Below are 19,976 nucleotides of genomic sequence, written 5' to 3' on the forward strand. Positions count from 1 at the left end.
AAAAAAAAAAAAAAGAAACGAATTTGATGACTTAACCGACATTTCTCATGGTGAGTAAAGGTAGAAAGAATATTTCATTTTAAGGGGAGAGGAATGATATTTTGAAAAAGTATAGGAGGAACTTGATATTTCCCATAGTTCCGGGGAGGGGAGTGATATTTCCTCAACAAAACTGGACTCCCAATTGGTAGATGAACCAACCATAATTGTCTTAGATCAATTTTTGGGTTTAAAAGGGTTTAAGCACCTTAGCCAACTGGTAAAACTAGTTCCCAAACAATTTGTGTGATATAATATCTTCTAGCTAATCTGACCAATAGTTAAAACTAGGGTGTAAGTTTGGCCCTGATGACCCAAAACCTGTCTAATCCAGTTATGAGGGTTAACCTCGCCCAATCCTAATGCTCAAGCATAGAATCAAATTATTGAATGTATATTTGGAATTGTAATATTGTCAGTCGTCTCAGCCCTCCTTTCCTCTCCAATCCTCTATTGGTTTTGGAACATACAATCAAAGCAGTTGCACGGAATCACATCGCCTCGGCCCTCCTTCAGAATCATAGAAGGTAGGGTTAGGTTTTCTCTACCTCACCTCTGCCCAAGATGGTGAGCTCAACGTTTATCATTTCAATTTGGGGGGAAAGGGTTTTAAGAAGCAATATGGGTAAAATAGGTAATTGTTCTGGTTAAGCACTTCATAAGGCTAAAATAGTCTTTTATAGTTCAAAACTAACACCACACTAACATCGTCAACTGCCAGGGGAGGGGATGTAATTTTTGAAAACACAAGGGGGTACTTTGTAGTACGGGCAAAGTATAGGTGAGGGGGATCTAATTTACTCTTTTTTTTTAATCTATTCAATATTCCTATTGCACTTGGTGCTTATCCAAACATGTGGCAAATAATTTATCTAGATTACATAGCCGAGTAGGCAATTTTGGAATACATGCCGAAATTTTTCAATGGAAGGATGATTAGGTAAATGCAAAAGTGTTATCTAAATAACAATTTTGATTGGCCAATTCATCCATACTTGTAATGTTTTCCTTGCAATTGAACCTCAATATCCTTTATTTGAGATTTTTTGGGGGGATGGAGAAGGAAGGTTTATAGGTAATAAAAGATTCATTTGTTGTTCAAAACAATTAGTGCAATTCAAAGATCAATAAAAAGATAAATTTTAAAAAATCATAGCTATACTTTCCTTCACGTGGTATCCCCATAATATTAAAAAATTTGGACAAAACTTTGTGTAATTTTTATTACTTATTCAATTAGCTTGAATTTTACCAAACTATGAATGTATTACTCTCTATAAATTGGATCTTTCAATGCACTAATGACACTCTATGTGGCATGTTATAAGGAAAAATGTTCATCAAGCAAAACGAACATTAATATGACATTGAAAAATATAACAATTCAGGAGATACTTTCATTTTATCTGATGTAGTGATTTGTTATGTCAACTTAAATTTCCTAATTATGAGATAAATTAATTTTTAAAATCATCTGGAAAATAGTAGAAGAATTTCTTATTATATGCTGTGGAAGAAATATTGACAAGTGTTTTTCTTCATTTTATTTTTCATATCCATCCTCTATTCTCTTAAAAACTTTAGTTACAATGATCTTCATTAATTGATAGGAGGTTGAGGGGCAAGAGTATCTTTCTTGCATTGGTTCCACACAATTGGACCATTCTTGGGAAGACCTTCCTTAAATAATTGGTACATCTTATAATCTGGATCTGTTTCTCTTGCAGGAATCATTCCAAGTGCTTCAACCAATGCATTGTGGCAGGCATGCCCCATTTCTATAAGTTGAAGGCAACAATGCTTGCTAACTTTGGATTTTCCAGCCAACCCTATAATAATTTCTGTGCTACATTTGTCATCATGTATATGTTTTGTGCAAGTGTCTAGGTAATTAAAAATCCTGGTCGAGGTTCAGGTGGTATTTCTGAATATGATTCAGGAGCAGGTGTGATGACCCTTGATGCAACTGCAGGCACAATGAAGGCTAAGAACCCTATGATTATCATCGAAGTACCATAGAAATTTACCATCTTATTATCTAATGTTTTACTGTCAAAGGATATGAGCTTTTTCTTTTTATGAATTTACCTTCCCAACAATAACAAATTTATAGGATTCAAGTTTCTGTTAGAAACATATTAAACATGTACGTTAGAATTGAGTCTGCTTCATTTATTTAATTTTTTATATATAATCAGTTATTCATAATCATATTATTGGTATTTAATTTCACAATTCTCGAGTGAATGCATATTTTATTGTTGAAAAGATTTTACATTTTTTCATTAAAAGATTGACAAACTTTGCAATGCCTAAAAAAAATACTTAATCTGTAATATCCCGCTTCTTAAACCCGGTCTGATTTCGTGGTTGAACCGGTTTAACCATGCAGGAACCGAGCCAGAGGATGTTAGAGCGGGTTCCTTAGGGCTATGATGGCACGGGTGACCTTAAACACCGGCTGGCCCGACAAGTCCGAGCCAGTGCCAGAAGAGACCGGAGTGCCCAAACCGTGTACATGCACCTACCATAAGGCTATGTACGGATAGAACAGGTATTATATCCGTATTTTAAGGTTATATACGTATGCTACATTGTATGCTTGGGGTAGGGTCTGAGCCGAGGTTAGAGCCCGGTCAAAATCCCAAGTTTTGACTCTCGGATGGGTATGTCGGGTGGGTACACCCACCCACCTGAGTGACCCACCCAACACTATTCACTTAATTAGGAATAGTATATAAAGCTTTATGACTTCTTTTCTTTCCATTTATTACCCCGTACGTTGGTGAGAAAAGTAAAGAGGAGAGAGAAAAAGAAAGGGAAGAAGAAAGGAAGAGGAAGAAAGGAAGGATTTCAGCGGCGCCGAAGCTCGATCTTGCCATTCCGGTGCCGGAAGAGTAATCTTCAACTCGAGATCTACAGTTGGAGGTAAGAAAAGTTGGGTTTTATGAACATTCACCATACCCACGCTTTAAACCCTTGATTCGGGTATGGTTTCTTAAGATTTTGTAGACACCCTTTGAAATGATGAACCTAAGGTTTAATAGATGATTTATGTGTTGATCTTGAAGGATTTGAAGAGATATTGACAAGGTAGAAGGAGCATTGTGAGTTGGAAGTGATTTGGAGGGTTTGAAGTCATTCTTGAGCAAAGAAGGTAAGATGGTTCCCCTCACTCGAATCTAACTTAGATCTAAGCTAGAACCATCCTATGGGACTTTAAAGGTGTGAGGAATGGGTTGAGAAAAGCCCTATTTGGGTCCCCAAGGAATGGGGGAAGTTGAGAAGAAACTGGAGTTTTTCCGCCAAAACCGGCGGGTAGGACCGGTGGGTAGACAACCCACCTGAGTCACCCACCTGAGAGGACCAGGGGGGTTCTGGCCAAACCGGCGGGTAGGACCGGCGGGTCCTACCGGCGGGTTCATACCCGCCGGTCCAAAACCGGCGGGTATGACCGGTGGGTAGACAACCCACCTGAGTGACCCACCCGAGTGGCCAGAATGTGATTTTTAGGTCCGATCGAGCCCAAATCGGATGTGGGACTTTCTTTCGACGTTTTAAACACGATTTTGACGTCGGATTTCATTAATTTTGATTCTAAAATGGTGAAGTACTAACCCCGCTCAATTTTGTTAGGTTCACCAAAGCCTTCCCGATTCGCTCCGGATCTCACCCGTACCGAGCGGGACTCCTTATACGCTACAAGTAAGTGGAGAGAGGACGTGTGGCCTTGTTTCAAGGCATTTGTTTGGCATTCATATAACCATATCTAATTTAGTCATGTCATCATGATTGTGCTATATAGATTAGTCATCCCACTCATTGATGTGCATTTATGCTATGTTTACTTTTCAAAAATGCAAATTGAATGAGATGTTATATATTGAATGTGTACATCATGTTGCATAATGCATTGATAGACTAGATGTCGTGGTCGGCTCGGAAACGAATGCATTGGTGGCCCGTGGTATGGGACACGGAGGCACTATGCAGTCGTACTACATATAGGAGCATGCGGTATTAGGATTCTCACCATCCCGTGCTACGACCCTTCCCAACAGGGGTTAAGCTGTTGGGTTGCCATTTGGGGGGAAGCAGGGGTCGCGGTTGTCGGACACTGTGGCGGTTAGGCATTACGCCCGGCAAGTCATGTAGGACAGTCGGCAACCCCGGTGGTATTTCAAGAGGGCCAATCATACTGCTTTTAAATTGCTGGAGTCAGCACTGTCATTTAATTTATTTACATTTCTGTTGAGAGCCGGTGGACGGCATTGTCTTTATTTTTCCGAGTACTCACGGTGGGCCTTCTCCAACAGCCCTATGGGCGTATCGCGGGAGGGAGTTCGCGGCTCGTACCCGGAGTATACGCGCACTGTGGTTGTAGTAGCACTAAAACCAAAGACTTAGTAATGTTGACTAGGTGTATGTGATTTAAAATGACTTGCATGGCATGTAGTGCATATGATGTGTTGTGCTGTGTGGACTGTTGTGTGTGGTCCACCTCTCTACTTACTGAGCTAGTGAGCTCATTCCACGTGCACACCCCTTTTTAGATGATTTTGCAGGTCATGCATCTGAGGAGCAGGGGGTGGGTCCCACAGTCGAGTTTCCTGAGGAGGACTGGTGGACCCCTGAGGAGTTTGAGCACGGCGTAGACTGCGCGTGTGAGAGCTGTGTTTCGGGGCAGCGGTTCTGAGGCCGAGCTGAGCTCCAGCCTTGATACCGATGCCGGGTTGTGTACTCTAATGTTTTTGATGATTTCCTGTATATATTTGATATTCAAACTTGATTCTTTTTGTGTATATATCATGCCTTCGGGCCCAAATGTATATAATTATGGTATCATCATTTGGGTATCAAGTATAAGGGAATTATTTACAGGTAAATTTTAGTCTTCCGCTGATCTGATGAATTGATGTTAGAGTGTGTATGCTGTGGTGGAATACAGTATCTGATGATCCTGGCAGGTTTGGGTTAACCGGTGTTAACTCGGTCACCGCTCCGGTTCAGTGTGAACGGGGTGTGACACATAGTATAGGTGTAAGAAATTAATTAAAATTTGCAACATATTGGGACCATGAAAGTGTTCAGTTCTTAGCCCCAGGAGCCCAACTGTCTAAATCTTTTTGGAAAATGGGCACAATAGAAATAAGTGTCATTCTATTTCCTTCTCCCTTTTACGAAGAGACAAGACTCATCAATGGAGAAAAACTTATTTAAATTTGATTCCGTGCTTAAGTCATTCTTAAGAAGCTTCTAAAGGAAGATTTTGAACTTGGAGTGGACATGATTTTTCAAAAAGACGATCAAACAAGATTCCTAGCAGCCTATTGATGAGGAGAAAAAATTGGCAGCCACCTTGGTAGAGAGATGCATGCATCTCTAGAAATAAAAATGAATCTATTTTTTTTATTTTATGTCATTGTGCTGCCAAATAATTGTCATGCGCATACGCAATGCATAGTATAATTTTGATGCTTCTATTTTCATACATTGTACATGTTCTCTTAATTAGGAATGAATAAAATAGAAAGAGATCAGCCATTTGCCTAGATATCTAATCCCTTCTCAGCCCTTAACCTTGATTGAACCCAACTTTAGGCAAGATCAAAAGCCTTATCCATTAGAGTCATTCTCTCCTGCTCCAGGGGAGACATTACAAGTCCTAAAACTCTTTTCAATCACCTCTCTCTATCGTCAGTCAACATGACCCTCCCCCCTCAAAATTCCATCATAGAAACAGAAGGGGGCAAGGAGATGAGTGATCCCCTAAGGTGCGAAATCCACCTTTGCACATACACAGGCTCGGACCAAGTCTAATCAGTTATCAAACCTATGCGAGTCTTGACTAGGTTTTATTATTTTTTGACTTGCCCAAGTCAAATCCTACTTGTACAACTATGCTTCCCACCCCTTCCTTCCAAACCACCCCCTTCCCCCTAAAAAATAGAAGGTTTTATTTTTCTCTTGAAGATAAGGTAGCCACGAACATAGCTGGTGGCCTTAATTGAGGCCTTTAAATTATTTTTAATTTTAAAATTCATTAATTAATTATATTGATAAGAAGATGACTTATGTATACGAGCTTATTTAATGCTCTGACTTTCTATCTCTCCCTATATTTATGTGTGTTTGTGTTTAATCTTACCTTATAAAATTTGTGTTTAAGGAGGGATGGAAGGGATGAGAAGCTTCTGACTTTGGAGCATCTTAACCAGCAATTAATGTGGCAATAAGGGTGGAGCCTATGTGGTATGTCTCCATTAATACAAGTTAAGAGGGGATTATTTTATAAGAATGATGTGTGGTTGACTAATTCTTTAGGCTAAGACTTAAAACATATGATTCAAGACATGCATGCAACCAGGTTGGGCTCAAGTAAAGTACTCTATAAATTGGAAACTTCTCTAGATGCATTATTAAAATATTTATGGTCGGTTGATCGAGGGACTGCACTCTTATCTTGTACATATATACAACAATGAAATTGCACGTTAAGGTTTAGCTTTCTGATAGAGAGAGAGAGAGAGAGAGAGAGAGAGAGAGAGAGAGAGAGAGAGAGAGAGAGGGGGGGCTTAATTTAAGATGAGTTGAAAGGGAGTTTACAACTATTAGTAAGTGATTAGTTTTTGCAGTTGACCTTGATATGCATTTTGACTTTCTTTTTTAATATTATTGGAAATATGTATGCCTTGACTTAAAAAAAAAAAAAAAAAAAACAAATAAATAGAAAAAAGAAGGGGGACTTAAAAAAAATGCACAGTTCCCATACGGGCATTGACCTTATTTAAAATAATTATATTTTCTAGAATATGAGATCTATGGTGATTATTTAAATTATTAAAAAGAAAAACAAAAATTATTAAACATGGAAAATTCTTCAAAATAGATTTCGTGAGGATTTTAGAAACTAGGGGTAGACATACACAATTAATTGATTGATCAATAATGAAATTTGACCCTAAAATTCAACTTCAATATAAATTTGTAATGTGGGTTTTCAAGCTAATTTATGAAAAGTTGTTCAACTCCAATCTGAATTCGTAACGTGGGTTTTCAAGATAATTTATGAAAAGTTGGGTGAATGTTTTATAGAGATGTAATAAATGGCCTAACCCTAAAGTAGGGGTGTCAATTCCTAAACCGAACCGGTAAAACCGGCCGGACCGAACCGATAACAACCCGGACCGAACCGAACCGAAGCCTTATTGGTTCGGTTCGGTTTCAAGTATTGTAACCCCAAAACCAAACCGAACCGCACCGAAAACCGGATGAACCCGAAACCAAACCGAAACCGGCTCAAAACCCTGACCGAAACCGAAACCAAACCGGTAAGAAACCGAAACACTCCAAAATTCATTAAAAAAATTAAAATTTGAATAGTTTTATATACATCTGTATGAAAAATCGAATTCAAACTAGACCAAAAATCAAAACCAACCCGGTTACAAATCGATTTAAGAAATCGAAGTTCAACAATTCATCATTTGGTTGTTTCCTAATGGCTTCATACCGGTTTAAAAAACCGATCCAAACCGAAATGAACCTAATAAATCCAAACCGGTACCAACCCGAACCCAAACCGCACCGAAACCGACACCGGACCGAAACCGATAAATCCTTATTGGGTCGGTTTCGGTCTCTTCCAAACTCACACCGAAACCGGTGGAACCGGACCGAAACCGCACCGACCCGGACCGTTGACACCCCTACCCTAAAGTATTTTTAGTTGTAGTGTGAAATGCTTTTTTATTCTTCCCTTAGAATAAATTAGAATTTTATATCAATCATTCATATTTTAAATACAAAAAAAATGTATATATTGTCTATCTTAAAAATTTATCAGTAGCTTTGAATAAAATATTTTTATTTATGGGATTTCTTTATGTCACATAATTTATAACTTTACTTTTTTACCCTATAACACTTGTTTTCAACGAGGGTAAAACATGTCATTTCACATTTATACTTACAATAATGTATAAGATAATGACGTATTTTGATATGATATACTAATAAGTCATTTTCAAATTATTTTGAAAACATGTTTTACCCTTAACTTAAAGAACTTCTGAGAATAAGACAAATAGCAACAAAAAGAAAGTATCATTTAGACAGGTACAATCTCTTTATTTGTTTATGAATTATACTTATGTCCCATTAGAAATCATAATAATCGGATTTAAATTCAGATGTTCAAATTCTTAACAGATTTTATTGAAGATCACAATACCTTATCTACACGATTAGCCGAGAAAATAGAAAAACAATACAATATGCTCGAAATTAAATCTCAAATCCAAGCCCTTGTTTAATCTTTTTTCTCACACTCTCAAACCCAAAAAGGACAAAGAGTACTTAGTCGTCTCTCAAAACGATTTATGTCTCTCATGTCAAAACCAACTTGATGATTATCTTGAATTCATCTACAACTGTTAGGTTAGAAGACCACCCAATGACTGGGATAAAATATACAATGATTAGAATTTAATCCACTGATTAGTATCTATCCCTCTTAATGACTTTTTCTTACTCAAATATGTCTACTTGAGTCTCACCCATGATTTTTTTTTTTTTTTCAATTTTTTGTTGAATCTTATTTATTGTTTGATAAATGGATCAGGTTCAGACCAGGCCTTAGCCATATGATTAACCTACAGACCCCCTTGTCACTTTCTTAATATGAATCTTTCCTAATTTTTATGTATCTTAAACAAATATCTAAATTCTATTGGACCTTCTCCTACATTTTATGTATCTTAAATATATATTCAGGGATGAACTTCTAGTTTAGTGGCAGACAGCTAGGCAGGTGAGCTCTAGCGTAAGTTCATGGAAGGTCGTTGGTTTAATTACCCCCAACTTTGAATAAAAAAATATATATATACTAGTGGTAATTGTAGTATTACAATAAGCGTGGCCCAGTGGGCCACTTTATTGGCCCCTCAATTGGTCCCTTGGCCAACTTGTGAGTCTTGCTGTGAGAGAGAGAGACCTTACCTAGTTAGAACCCTAAGTTGGGTTAGTGTCAAATCTTATATGACAAAGGCCAACCCCTTCCTGGTTAAACTTTGTAAAACCTAAATTGCGTTAGTGTTAAATCTAAGGCCAGCCCCTACCTGGTTTGTACTTTTTGGAGCCTAAATTGGTTTTGTGTCAAAACTTATATGACAAATTAAGGCCACCATCCCCTATTTTTCCCTGTTTAGCATCTTAGTGCCTGCCCATGATAGTGGCCATGAACTCATGCATTCTCCTTGATTAGCCAAGGAAGACTTAATGGATCTCATTATTAAAGAGTCAATATTAACAATTAGATTCAACGAAAAAAAATAAAAAATTAATGCGAAAGGTTATATATAGAATTAGTGAGAGGGATCATGACACTTTTGGTGTGTGATGGAATCTCCATGCCTAATTAACGAAAGCAAACATAAAAGATTGAAATATGTTCGTATAAAGGAGTAAAGTGTAAGGAATGAGAGAGAATATGAATAAATCGGATTGTAAGATCATTTTTTCATAGAATTCCTAGGATTTGCCTTTTGTTGAACAACAAACGCAATTTGCTAGTAAGAATCAAAATAATTAAGGTTAATTTAATAGTTTAATTGCCAAAGTAGCATCAAATACACAACAAATATTCTACAGAGTATACTACATTCTTAATTTAAAAAGTCAATGAAGTATTTATGTTGTTATCAGAAAAATGAAAATTACAAACTCAATTCAATAAAATAATGTTGGAAGAAATAAAGTTGAAATTTGAAGAGTGAGATCTTGGCAGTACGATTCTTGCATAATTAAAACCCAGTCCTAATCACTATTTCTGATGCCCAAATTATTAAAAATAGATCGAGAGAGAGAGAAGATGACGTCTACCTCTGTGACTGGATTTGAGGGGGGCCCGGGAACCTGGGTTGAGAATTCCTCTCATTCCTATAAATACACAACACAGTCGTTGGAGAAAGCAGAATCAGATCTTATTCTTATCTCTGCATAGCTTTTGTTTCTTCTGTTTTCTAATCTCTCTCCCTTCACCTTCAAATCTGCTTTTATCCTAAGCCTCAAGGAAGGAGGACTGTAAGAGAAAGAGAGAGAGAGAGAGAGTTTGGTTAGTTTTGTTTGGTAGAAACAGAGCAAATCAAGAGATACAACACCAACTTCAAATTGAGGGCTCACATGGGTGCTCCTTGTTTGTGACAGCTTCTCTTTTTGGACTATTAATGCTTCTTTTTTCTCTGTACCTCATAAAATGGCAGAAAACCCAGCTGTTTTCTCTTTTACAGTTTCTTCCTTCCTGAGTTTTTCTTCCTTTCCTGTTCCCTTTTAATCTATATTTTATCTCTGTTTTTCACCTCTTCTCAGGTTGTAAATTACTACCTTTTCATCTTGGGTTTTGGGTTCTCTATTCATTTTGTTTTTTTTTTCCCCTTCTAGTCCATAGCCTCTCATTCATTTCTAATTTAGTCTTGTGGACTTCTTTGGCTTGTTTTGCTTCTGGGTTTCAAGTTTTTCTGGCTTTTATCTCTTACTCTGTTTTGAATCTTAGACTTTTTGTTTCCTCTCACTTGTATCCATGGAGTTCTCTATGTTCTGCAGCAGAATCAGTTTTCTCATCCTTATTATTGTCCTCTCATCCCCTCCTAAATTCAACCAAAGCCCAATGGACTTTGGCCCTTTGAACCTTCTCCAGGCCACAAACACATCATCTCTGGACTTTGGGAGAATCTACTTCAACTCCCCATCTGCAGTTGTAAGGCCCAAATCTCCCAAAGAGATATCTCTCCTTCTCAGTTCTCTTTCTGGTTCTTCTTTCAGTAAAGTTACAGTTGCAGCAAGAGGAGCTGGACACTCTATCAATGGCCAAGCTCAAGCCCTGAATGGCATTGTTGTTGAAATGGATTCACTTCCTTCTTCTATCAAAATTAGAAAGAGAGTTGATGGGGAGAGTAGTCCTTCTTATGTTGACGTGAGTGGAGGAACTCTTTGGGTTGACCTCTTGAAGGAGACCTTGAAGGAGGGCCTTGCACCAAGGTCATGGACTGATTATCTTTATCTTACTATTGGTGGGACTCTTTCTAATGCTGGAATCAGTGGCCAAACCTTTAAATATGGCCCTCAGATTAGTAATGTCCTTCAGCTAGATGTAGTAACAGGTAAGCCTGTCTCTCTCTCTCTCTCTCTCTCTCTCTCCCCTTTTCCTTGGGGTGGAAATTTAATTGTCTTTGCTCTATCATTCTTTTCTTCAGGAAGAGGAGATATTGTGACTTGTTCACCAACCATAAGTTCTGAGCTCTTTTATGGAGTTCTAGGTGGGCTTGGCCAGTTTGGTATTATTACAAGTGCAAGGATCTTGCTCCAAGAAGCTCCAAGGAAAGTAAGTTGGGGTTTTGAGTTTCCATCTTTACTATCTTCTTCTAGAGTTGTTCTTTTTCTCTTTTATTGTGTGGCCCTTTACAAGTTCTGATTAAAATGTTTATTTTTCAGTGATTTTAATGAAGTTTTATGATTATAAAATGTTGTAGGTAAAATGGGTCAGAGCCTACTATGATGATTTTGATATCTTCACAAAGGACCAAGAGCTTTTGATTGGAATGGGAAACATGGTTGATTATTTGGAAGGTTTCATAGTTTTAAATAAGGAATCACTGCATGGGGGCTCCATTTCCTTTCCCTTTCCTGCAAATTTGGCTTCCATCCCACAGTTCCAATCAGAGCCTTCTAAAGTTTACTACTGTATAGAATTTGCAGTCTATGATCAAGCTGACAAGAACACCAATCTAGACCAAGTAAGAAATCTTCTTCACCCTTTCCCTTTACTTCCCATCCATGAAGGAACCTTCAAGATTAGCAGAGTAATGTTGTTCTTGGGAATTTTCAGGTTGTTGAAGAGATATCTAGCAAAATGAGCTTCATGCCATCACTTCTTTACAGTGTGGAGGTGTCTTACTTTGATTTCCTCCAGAGGGTTAGGATGGAGGAAATAAGTTTGAGAGAGCTAGGGCTGTGGGATGTATCTCATCCATGGCTGAACATGTTTGTGCCCAAGTCAGGGATTGCCCAGTTTAGAGACTTGCTGTTGGAAAACATCTCCCCAAGTACCTTTATGGGTCCCATCCTCATATATCCCATCTCAAGAGACAAGTAAGACCCTTTCTCTCTCTCAAGTAAATTATTTTCTGTACATCTTTTGAATAATATGAGATCTTGCTTGTCATGTTGCCATGTCAGTATCTATTTTCTTTGTTTGTTTAATTAATCTGTTTTTGAAGTTTTATCATAAACTATGGCATCCACCTACCAGATCACCATTTCTGACTGTCCTAAGAAAAACCCATAAGAAAAGGAACCCCAAAAGATAAACTTCATGAACCATGAAAGGGAAAAATTTGGGAACAGTTGCACCATCTGTTACTGTCACTTTTCTTACCTTAAAGTTAATTCTTTTTTTTTGCCTGAAATACCTTGAAAGTTATTCTTTGAGATTCATTTTGGACCATCCAACGGCTGAAACCAATAAGAGTACCAATTCTACAGTAGTATGAGTTACACTGTACCAATTCTACAGCTGTTGGACTAGAGAAGATCTATGGAGATATCTTGGAATCAGATGGTATTGACTGACCTCAATAACTCCTAGAGAAAATCTCATATTAACATCAGAAGATCTCACCTACTTTTTTGTTCTTTGAGGTCTACCCCGTGCAGGGCCCAAGCCAGTGATAGGGTAGGGTTTTGGGCTTTGGTTAGGTTAGCTTGGGTTTATGGTTGGTTTGGTCTTGAGTTAGACCTTGGAATTGCTTGAAACATTGTATTCACCTGTGGCCTACTGGGCTCTCTCATGCCTTGTGATTACAAACCCTTTTAGGGTTTTTAGTATGTTCCAAAAAATACCCTCTTGGGCACATCTGAAGATCCATGCGATCAAGGGATTCTCCTTCACTGTGGTTAAGGAAAAACTCGATCAAAAAAAAAATAAAATTACATTTCAAATTTATATTTTGTGGTATTTCCACAAGTGTCCTAAACATCCAATTTAGGTTGAGGATAGGTCTAGGGGTACCGTATTATAGTTTGTTCAATACAGTTTGAATACTAATAGCTTCTGGAAAATTTCCTTACAATTTTCTCCTTAATCTGCAGGTGGAATTTGAACATGTCGGCTGTGCTACCGGAGTCTATTTCCGGCGAAAACATAATATACATAGTTGGTATTCTCCGGTCGGCGAATCCTACAAGTTGCTCACAAGAATGTCTACAAGGCTACCTCCGGCAAAACCTTAATATCACCAACATAGCTACTGATCCTAAGGGTGGAATTGGTGCCAAACAGTACCTGTCCCACCACAGAAAGGAAGAACAATGGAGGGAACATTTTGGAGGGAAATGGCAGCAGTTTTTGGGGCGAAAGAAAGCATTTGACCCTTTGAATATATTGGCCCCTGGTCAGGGCATCTTTAAGAGGAGATACAGCATGAACCCTACTACTACTACCACTACTACTCTCACTCTCTCTTCTTCCCAGTGAGAGGTGGAAGAGATAACTCAGGAAGAATCTCTTGGGAATTTCTTGTTTCCTTCTTGATGGGCCTTTAGGAGAGCAAACATGTCTTCTTTCTTTTCAACACATGTCTCTGAACAGAGAGAGAGAGAGAGAGAGAGTGTGTGTGTGTGTGTGTGTGTGAGAGAGTGAGTGAGTGTGCGTGTCTTTTTCCCCTTTTTTCTTAGATTTTTGGGGATACCCATATTGGATGTACAGTGAACAGGACTTACAGTACCTGCAAAGCCAATAGTGGCTTTTAGAAGATTATAATAGTACACTTAATTGGGAAAATAGAAAATGGAAATAAAGATCTGTTTGATAGTTTTACTCTTTTTATGGTCTTCTGGATCCTAAGAGTTGGTGGGTTAATCTTTATTGAGCCTGTTTTGTATTGCTAACCTGATTCATATCCAGTTAACTAATAAGTCTTAATAAAACCAACCCAGAATCAAACCCATCTGGCCCTAGTTAAGAATCTGGATTAGACCTTCAAATCCAGTTCCTGAAACCAGAATCAAGAACCAGAAAAATGAACCGGAATTACATTGATGTTGGTCCAGTTTTAAATCCAAATCTAAATTTCAAATGAGTCTCTTGGAACTATTTTGAAAGATTCTATATAGGAACAGAGGAACTGAAATCTCTTAGGGGGTGTTTGGTTCGGTAAATCTTTGGGATGACATTCTTTAAAATGATAATTCTTAATTTTTGGAGTTGTTTGGTTCCACTAGGATGACCTTCATAAGTGAGCATTCTACTTCCCATGAATGACCATATTACAAAGGATGTGTTTCAAATCTGAGTTTACCTCAACACTTAAACTCATATTTGAGCAACCTTTTTACCACCGTATAAAGGAGAAAACGGAAAGACGTTCTCTACGGAAGCCAATATCTCAACCCGCGAGAAATATGTACTAGCCTTAAGGCAACCAAACATTTTTTCAGAAAGTAACATAATTCAGAAGAATGTCTATCAAAAGATTGACATTCATATCTGATACATACATCATTTGATTTACAGAACCAAACACCCCCTTAAGAAAGCACCTTCACTAGATTGGTTGTAGAGGTAGGTTAACTGTTGGTGGGAACCCAAGTCCTATTCCTAGCCGAGAATAATTTTGGATGAAAACCCATGGAACAACTTACAAGCCCAATAAATAAATGATATGCATAGATGAAAATAACAGTCTTATTAATAAACCAGGTTTGACGGACATACATATCCAACATTAACTTCATGAAGCATGGTTCCGCCGCAACTTCTAGAGAAAGCGAACTTCAATGCCAAAAGAGGCTGAACCATTGCATATATCTGGACCAAAGCCTACCAAACTCTGGCTGGCCTATGCACCATTAACATTGACTTTATGGCATTTCTCCATATTTTTTTGGGGGGGGGGGGTGTTGTTGAGACCAAAGTAAACTCTAGTGTGTATGATCTTCACTCAAGTATAGGGGACCCTAGCATGGGCTGGCTTTGTCTTCCCTGGTCCAACCTTATTGAAGTTGAAATAACATGTATTGCTTTCAGTGTTAGTGGTCCCTATAATAGGATCTCTGATCCCAGGTTGGTCCATTGTTGTAGGGGATTTTAATTCTTCACATGATAATAGAACTTTGGCCCAGTCTCACTGTCAGCCATCTGTTACCTGACCCAAAAGAAATGTCTGGACCAAGTTCCAGCCAAGCCCAGCCCATACTATTTAAACTTGGGGACCTGTTGAGCCTGCTTTATTCTGGGCCCATATTGGCCCATGACACCACAAAGTATTGAAAAATATTTCTCTTCAACATATATTTCATTTTTTAGGTTTATTCAAAATAGTTTATAGATATATTTTTGCCTCATCACAAATTTGGGAGAAGAAGTTTCCATCCACAAAATAGAATTTGGTCAAGACCTATTTCCAAATTTCTATTTAAGCTGTTTTCTATTCATAGAAAAAAGGCCCAAAAATCATACACAACACAACCTAAGTTAGCATGACCTAAAAATTGATAATTATGCATGTAAAACCCTTCTTGATGATTCATTTTAGTTAATATTTATAAATCTCTTATGAGAATTTATAATTTTATAATTTTCTTTGGAATCAAGGTTGAAACTAATTATTTGACTTTATTTTATGTTGATAGAATTTAGGAAAAATAAGTACACATTGTCAATGTTATTCCCAGATTGTCACCGAGAGGGGAAGTGTGAATCAATGACCTCTAAAACTCTTTCGAAATTGAACCCCTAATTCTAATTGGCTGTACTTGATACTAGAGTTAACAGAGGATGCATATTGTCAAGCTATCAAACCCAATTGACCAATGTATTACCCTAATACCATTCACATTCAATTCATATGCAACATAACTTTGCTACACAAAATAGGCAAGGCTATCAATGTATGCCACAAAAAATTTTCATTTTTTCGACCAAAGATCCAGTAAAACCCACCACTACTTCCACCCTTGCTACAACGAAAGTTAGGGCTACAACCTCAATCTTAATATGTAGAAAATTGAAACTCTTCTAGGATTGTTCAATTTTTTGGAGTACTCAAAAATTGACTTTTCAAACCTTGAAAAGAAATTTTTTCATAAATATTTTTTAACATGCATTATATAAACTTTTCAAAATTTTCTTTTATTAGATTTGAAAATGTCAATTCCATCCTTTCAATTCCCCTTGCAACGACATGGAGCCTAACTAGCCCAACAAGGAGTGCTTTTTTTTAGCCCGTTTATGTCGTCCATATTTAATCCATGATAAACATATGCAATTAGAAGGAGGTTACAATTTCTTAGTACACTACTTAGGACCGAATCGGACCAATTATTTTATAATCAATTTCATCGGTTTTAAGGTTTAATGGGTCTGTCCCTGCCCGATACATGGTTTCCAATCAATACCTCAACGAAAACTGGTTCATTCCGGCTTGGTCACCGTCTTGACTTAATATAAAGATGCAGAGAGCAAGAGAGCAAGAGAGCAAGAGAGCGAGAGAGAGAGAGCATCCAGTCTCCCAAATCCCCTCCAATGGCTTCGACTCCTCTTCCTCTCCTCATAGCCTCCGTCTTCCTGAGCTTCGTCGCCATTGGAGCCAACGCAAGGCCAGGCATTCACTTCCACCCTTGCAATACCATTATCATCTCCTACACCATATCCTCCATCAAATCCCCACACTTAGAAAACCCTAGTGGCCGAAACCCCTCTGGTTTCTTAACCATCTTCAGCGAAATCAGGGAATTCAACCCAAGAATAATCGAATTCATTGCTCAAGATGATCGCCCCGTTCTTCCCCTTCCGATTCAATATTCCTACCGTGAAGATGCCGTGAAGCCTGACGTCGATCGTCCTCCATACCCATTTGGTTCTTTCGGTATTACTTCCCTTCGTGAGCGAACCAAGGACATTCTTAGCGTTGTAGCTTCTTTACTTTTTGGTGTCGGCTGTGGTGCTTTGACTTCTGCAACTATGTACTTGGTTTGGTCTCTTATCACCAATAGGTTTGAATTCAATGATTCTGACCGTGAAGGTGAAGATGGTGATGACAGTGATTGTTTCTGCGACGATGACATGAAGAAGATGGGATACGTTAAGATCCCTGACGACCCAGTTGCTGCTCCGGCCAAAGAAGTGGTATGAGGGGTGGATGAATTAGTGTTTTATGTGAGTTAAATGTGATGTGTAAATATTTCTATTTGACCTTTCATATGTGCAATTGTGGACTATTATTGTGGAGCTGTCTATCTGTGGATCTCTGACTACTCATTATGTGATACTATATGTGAATCTAATGTGTTGAATTGGCCACGTTCTTATATTACTTGTTTGTTGATTCTAATGGTCTTTCATTATGTTGAAAGTGGCAAATGTGTTTTCTTTTTTATGCTGTGGATGGATGTTGGGTATTTAATAGAAGATGATAGATGTTAATTACTGTAAACAGATTTTATAGAAATGGTTGGTCTGCGTAAGTGATGCTTATACATGTGGTGTTTATGTGGCCTTTAATGAGAATGTATTTAGCATCCAAGTGTTGGGTATTTTACTCTGGCATTTTGAGATTACTTTTGGGTTCCTTGTTTGTTCGGACAAAGTTTATTTTGTAGCTAGCTGTATCTATGTGGAATTTTGTCTACTTGTTTGCATTTCTTGGAGGCAATCTGGTATTTGGTTATGTCAAATCACCGATTGTTATGTAGTTCATTTATATTTGAATTCATGTAAATGTAAGACAGCATAGCTAAGCATTTCTTTTAATATAACCTGCTGTCTAGAAGTAGTTAGTAGAAATTTTAATTTTGGCAATCAGTATTTTTTTTTTTTTGTTAAATCAATTTATATGTAAGCAGAGCCGTTAAGATAACTTTGATGGATGTGAGAGACATTATTGTCCTAAGTAGATCAATGTTACTTTATTTAGAGTACCTTTTGAAAGTACCCGTGTAGGAGTACTATGCTTATATGAGAAACAATTTAATCTCACTATTGAACTTATGTGTGATGAGTATAAAATATAAAATATATCTTGAAGTCCAAGAATTGCTGAGAGGAAGCCAATTGGTGCAGCCGTTACATGATTTACAAAGGATCTTAGATGTTGAGTGGCTGGGTTCACCATTTAAGCTAACGAGTACACTTTGAATTGATATTCTCTGTAGCAGTTGCATGATGTGTGGTTGGGTGTAGGACTTTACAGGGAGGGTTCCATTCGATGGCAAGATTTTGTATCCTCCTGGAGCTAATTGTATTTCTTTATACTCTCGGGTAATTTCTTTTCTTTTCTTTGACGATATTGTACTATAGAACCTAGAAGAACTCTCAAATTTTGTTGGAGATGAAGATTTACTTTAGTGTTGGAGAAAAGCAGGATGTGAGCTGCAGTGAGGGAGCATTAAAAGTTGGATTGTTTGGTCCAGCAAAAAGGATTTTGTTGGGATGAGATTCTTTGGTGTGGTACAGAATCGAGGGTAGAATCTAGAGGATCACAGGGGCTGGAACCACAGTTAAAACCAGGATCAGATTGAAGAAATTTGTGAAAGAAATGTAGAATTAAAATGCAATTTTAAAGAAAATCCAGTTTTCCTGGTAGTTATCAATTGGACCCAGAGGCACTATGTACAGAGAAATATTTTAGAAATTTAAAAAGTTGGGAAAACAAGAGACGGTGAACCAGGAACTGAGAAATTACTGCTGTAACTCCTTGAAATTCAATCAAACAGAGATGTAGACTCCCAATATGACCGCCAGCCCTGGTAACTGATTCCTAGTCAGAGAAATATTATTTTAGTGGATCTTTAGATGAGACGATGGATTGGTTCCAGGGAATTGCAGAAACAGCGCATGTTATATAATCAGTCAAATTAGAGATGATTAAACTGGTTCTCATGATCAGATTCTTATAGAAAATAGTACAAAAGTCTATCTACTAACTCTCAGGACAAACTATGAGCTAATAGTGAAGATAGGACCTGACCTAGAATGCTGAAACTCGTGAGAAACAACAGAGTATCTGCTTGATGAAGAACTAAGAATATCTGCTTGCAGTAGAAAAGAGGAGAAATAAGAAGGAAGAAAAACAATAGGAGAGGTGGAGAGGCTAAGATCACACATGTGATTATAAGCTGAAATCGAATCAGACCAAGAGGGAGGAGAGAGAAATCAATTGAACCAACCAGAAATCATCAAAAATTCAAAACTTCTTTTCCCAAAACTGTATCGATTGCGATGTTGATTATATTTATAGAGATTGAAAAAGCCAATACATATTTATAGCGATTGAAAAAACCAATACTGATACGAATTCCTTCTCATGACAAACTGAAATAAAAAGTGCTCATGGACTCAACCTAATCTACCATCAACCTATGTAATCTTTTATATGGACTTCATGTTCCAACTCAATAACTGAAACTTGACTCCTATCTAAGAACTTTTTGACAGCCTCTAAAGACCCCACTTCAACTGAATTTTAATTTCAATATTGATGCACTGAAGCATATCATGGCTAGGAATGGGAAGTGTGTTTATCCCACATCGGTTGGGTACTGTATGACAGTTTGGCTTATGACCTTTGTATACTTGTCTTAAGCATCGTTGATGCCTAGGCATCTAGGCGCCTTGGCCGCCTGGGTGAGGCCTGTCTTGGTCACTTTGTTTTTGGACCCTCTCCAACGCCTTGAATGGCCTAGGCGCTTTGGCAACCATGGACCTTGGAAGGGCCTCACCATCTTGAAGCTAGAGCTTTTGAGTTGGACGCGCATTAAGTGGTATCAGAGTGGGTTGTTTGTGCACCAGCCATGTGGGAGCACATGACCCAAAGTTGGGGTTTTGATGTATTGAATGCATTCCATAGCCAGGAATGGGAGGGGGTTTTAGTCCCACATCGGTC

At 38.0% G+C, this 19,976-nt stretch overlaps 2 protein-coding genes across 2 annotated transcripts; both read left to right on the forward strand.

The window, feature by feature from the left end:
- The first annotated feature begins 10,033 nt into the window (after positions 1 to 10,033).
- LOC122079156 (cytokinin dehydrogenase 3-like) lies at positions 10,034 to 13,921 on the forward strand. The gene is made up of 5 exons (XM_042645415.1): positions 10,034 to 11,198; positions 11,292 to 11,419; positions 11,568 to 11,831; positions 11,924 to 12,186; positions 13,186 to 13,921. Exons 1-5 carry the CDS (start codon positions 10,619 to 10,621, stop codon positions 13,568 to 13,570), a joined length of 1,620 nt encoding a protein of 539 aa, XP_042501349.1. The 5' UTR covers positions 10,034 to 10,618; the 3' UTR covers positions 13,571 to 13,921.
- Positions 13,922 to 16,555: 2,634 nt separating this feature from the next.
- Positions 16,556 to 17,405, forward strand: LOC122078563. The gene has a single exon (XM_042644594.1). It carries the CDS (start codon positions 16,619 to 16,621, stop codon positions 17,225 to 17,227), a length of 609 nt encoding a protein of 202 aa, XP_042500528.1. The 5' UTR covers positions 16,556 to 16,618; the 3' UTR covers positions 17,228 to 17,405.
- Positions 17,406 to 19,976: the final 2,571 nt, after the last annotated feature.

Source organism: Macadamia integrifolia, chromosome 5 (genome assembly GCF_013358625.1).
Source record: "Macadamia integrifolia cultivar HAES 741 chromosome 5, SCU_Mint_v3, whole genome shotgun sequence".
NCBI classification, from domain to species: Eukaryota; Viridiplantae; Streptophyta; class Magnoliopsida; order Proteales; family Proteaceae; genus Macadamia; species Macadamia integrifolia.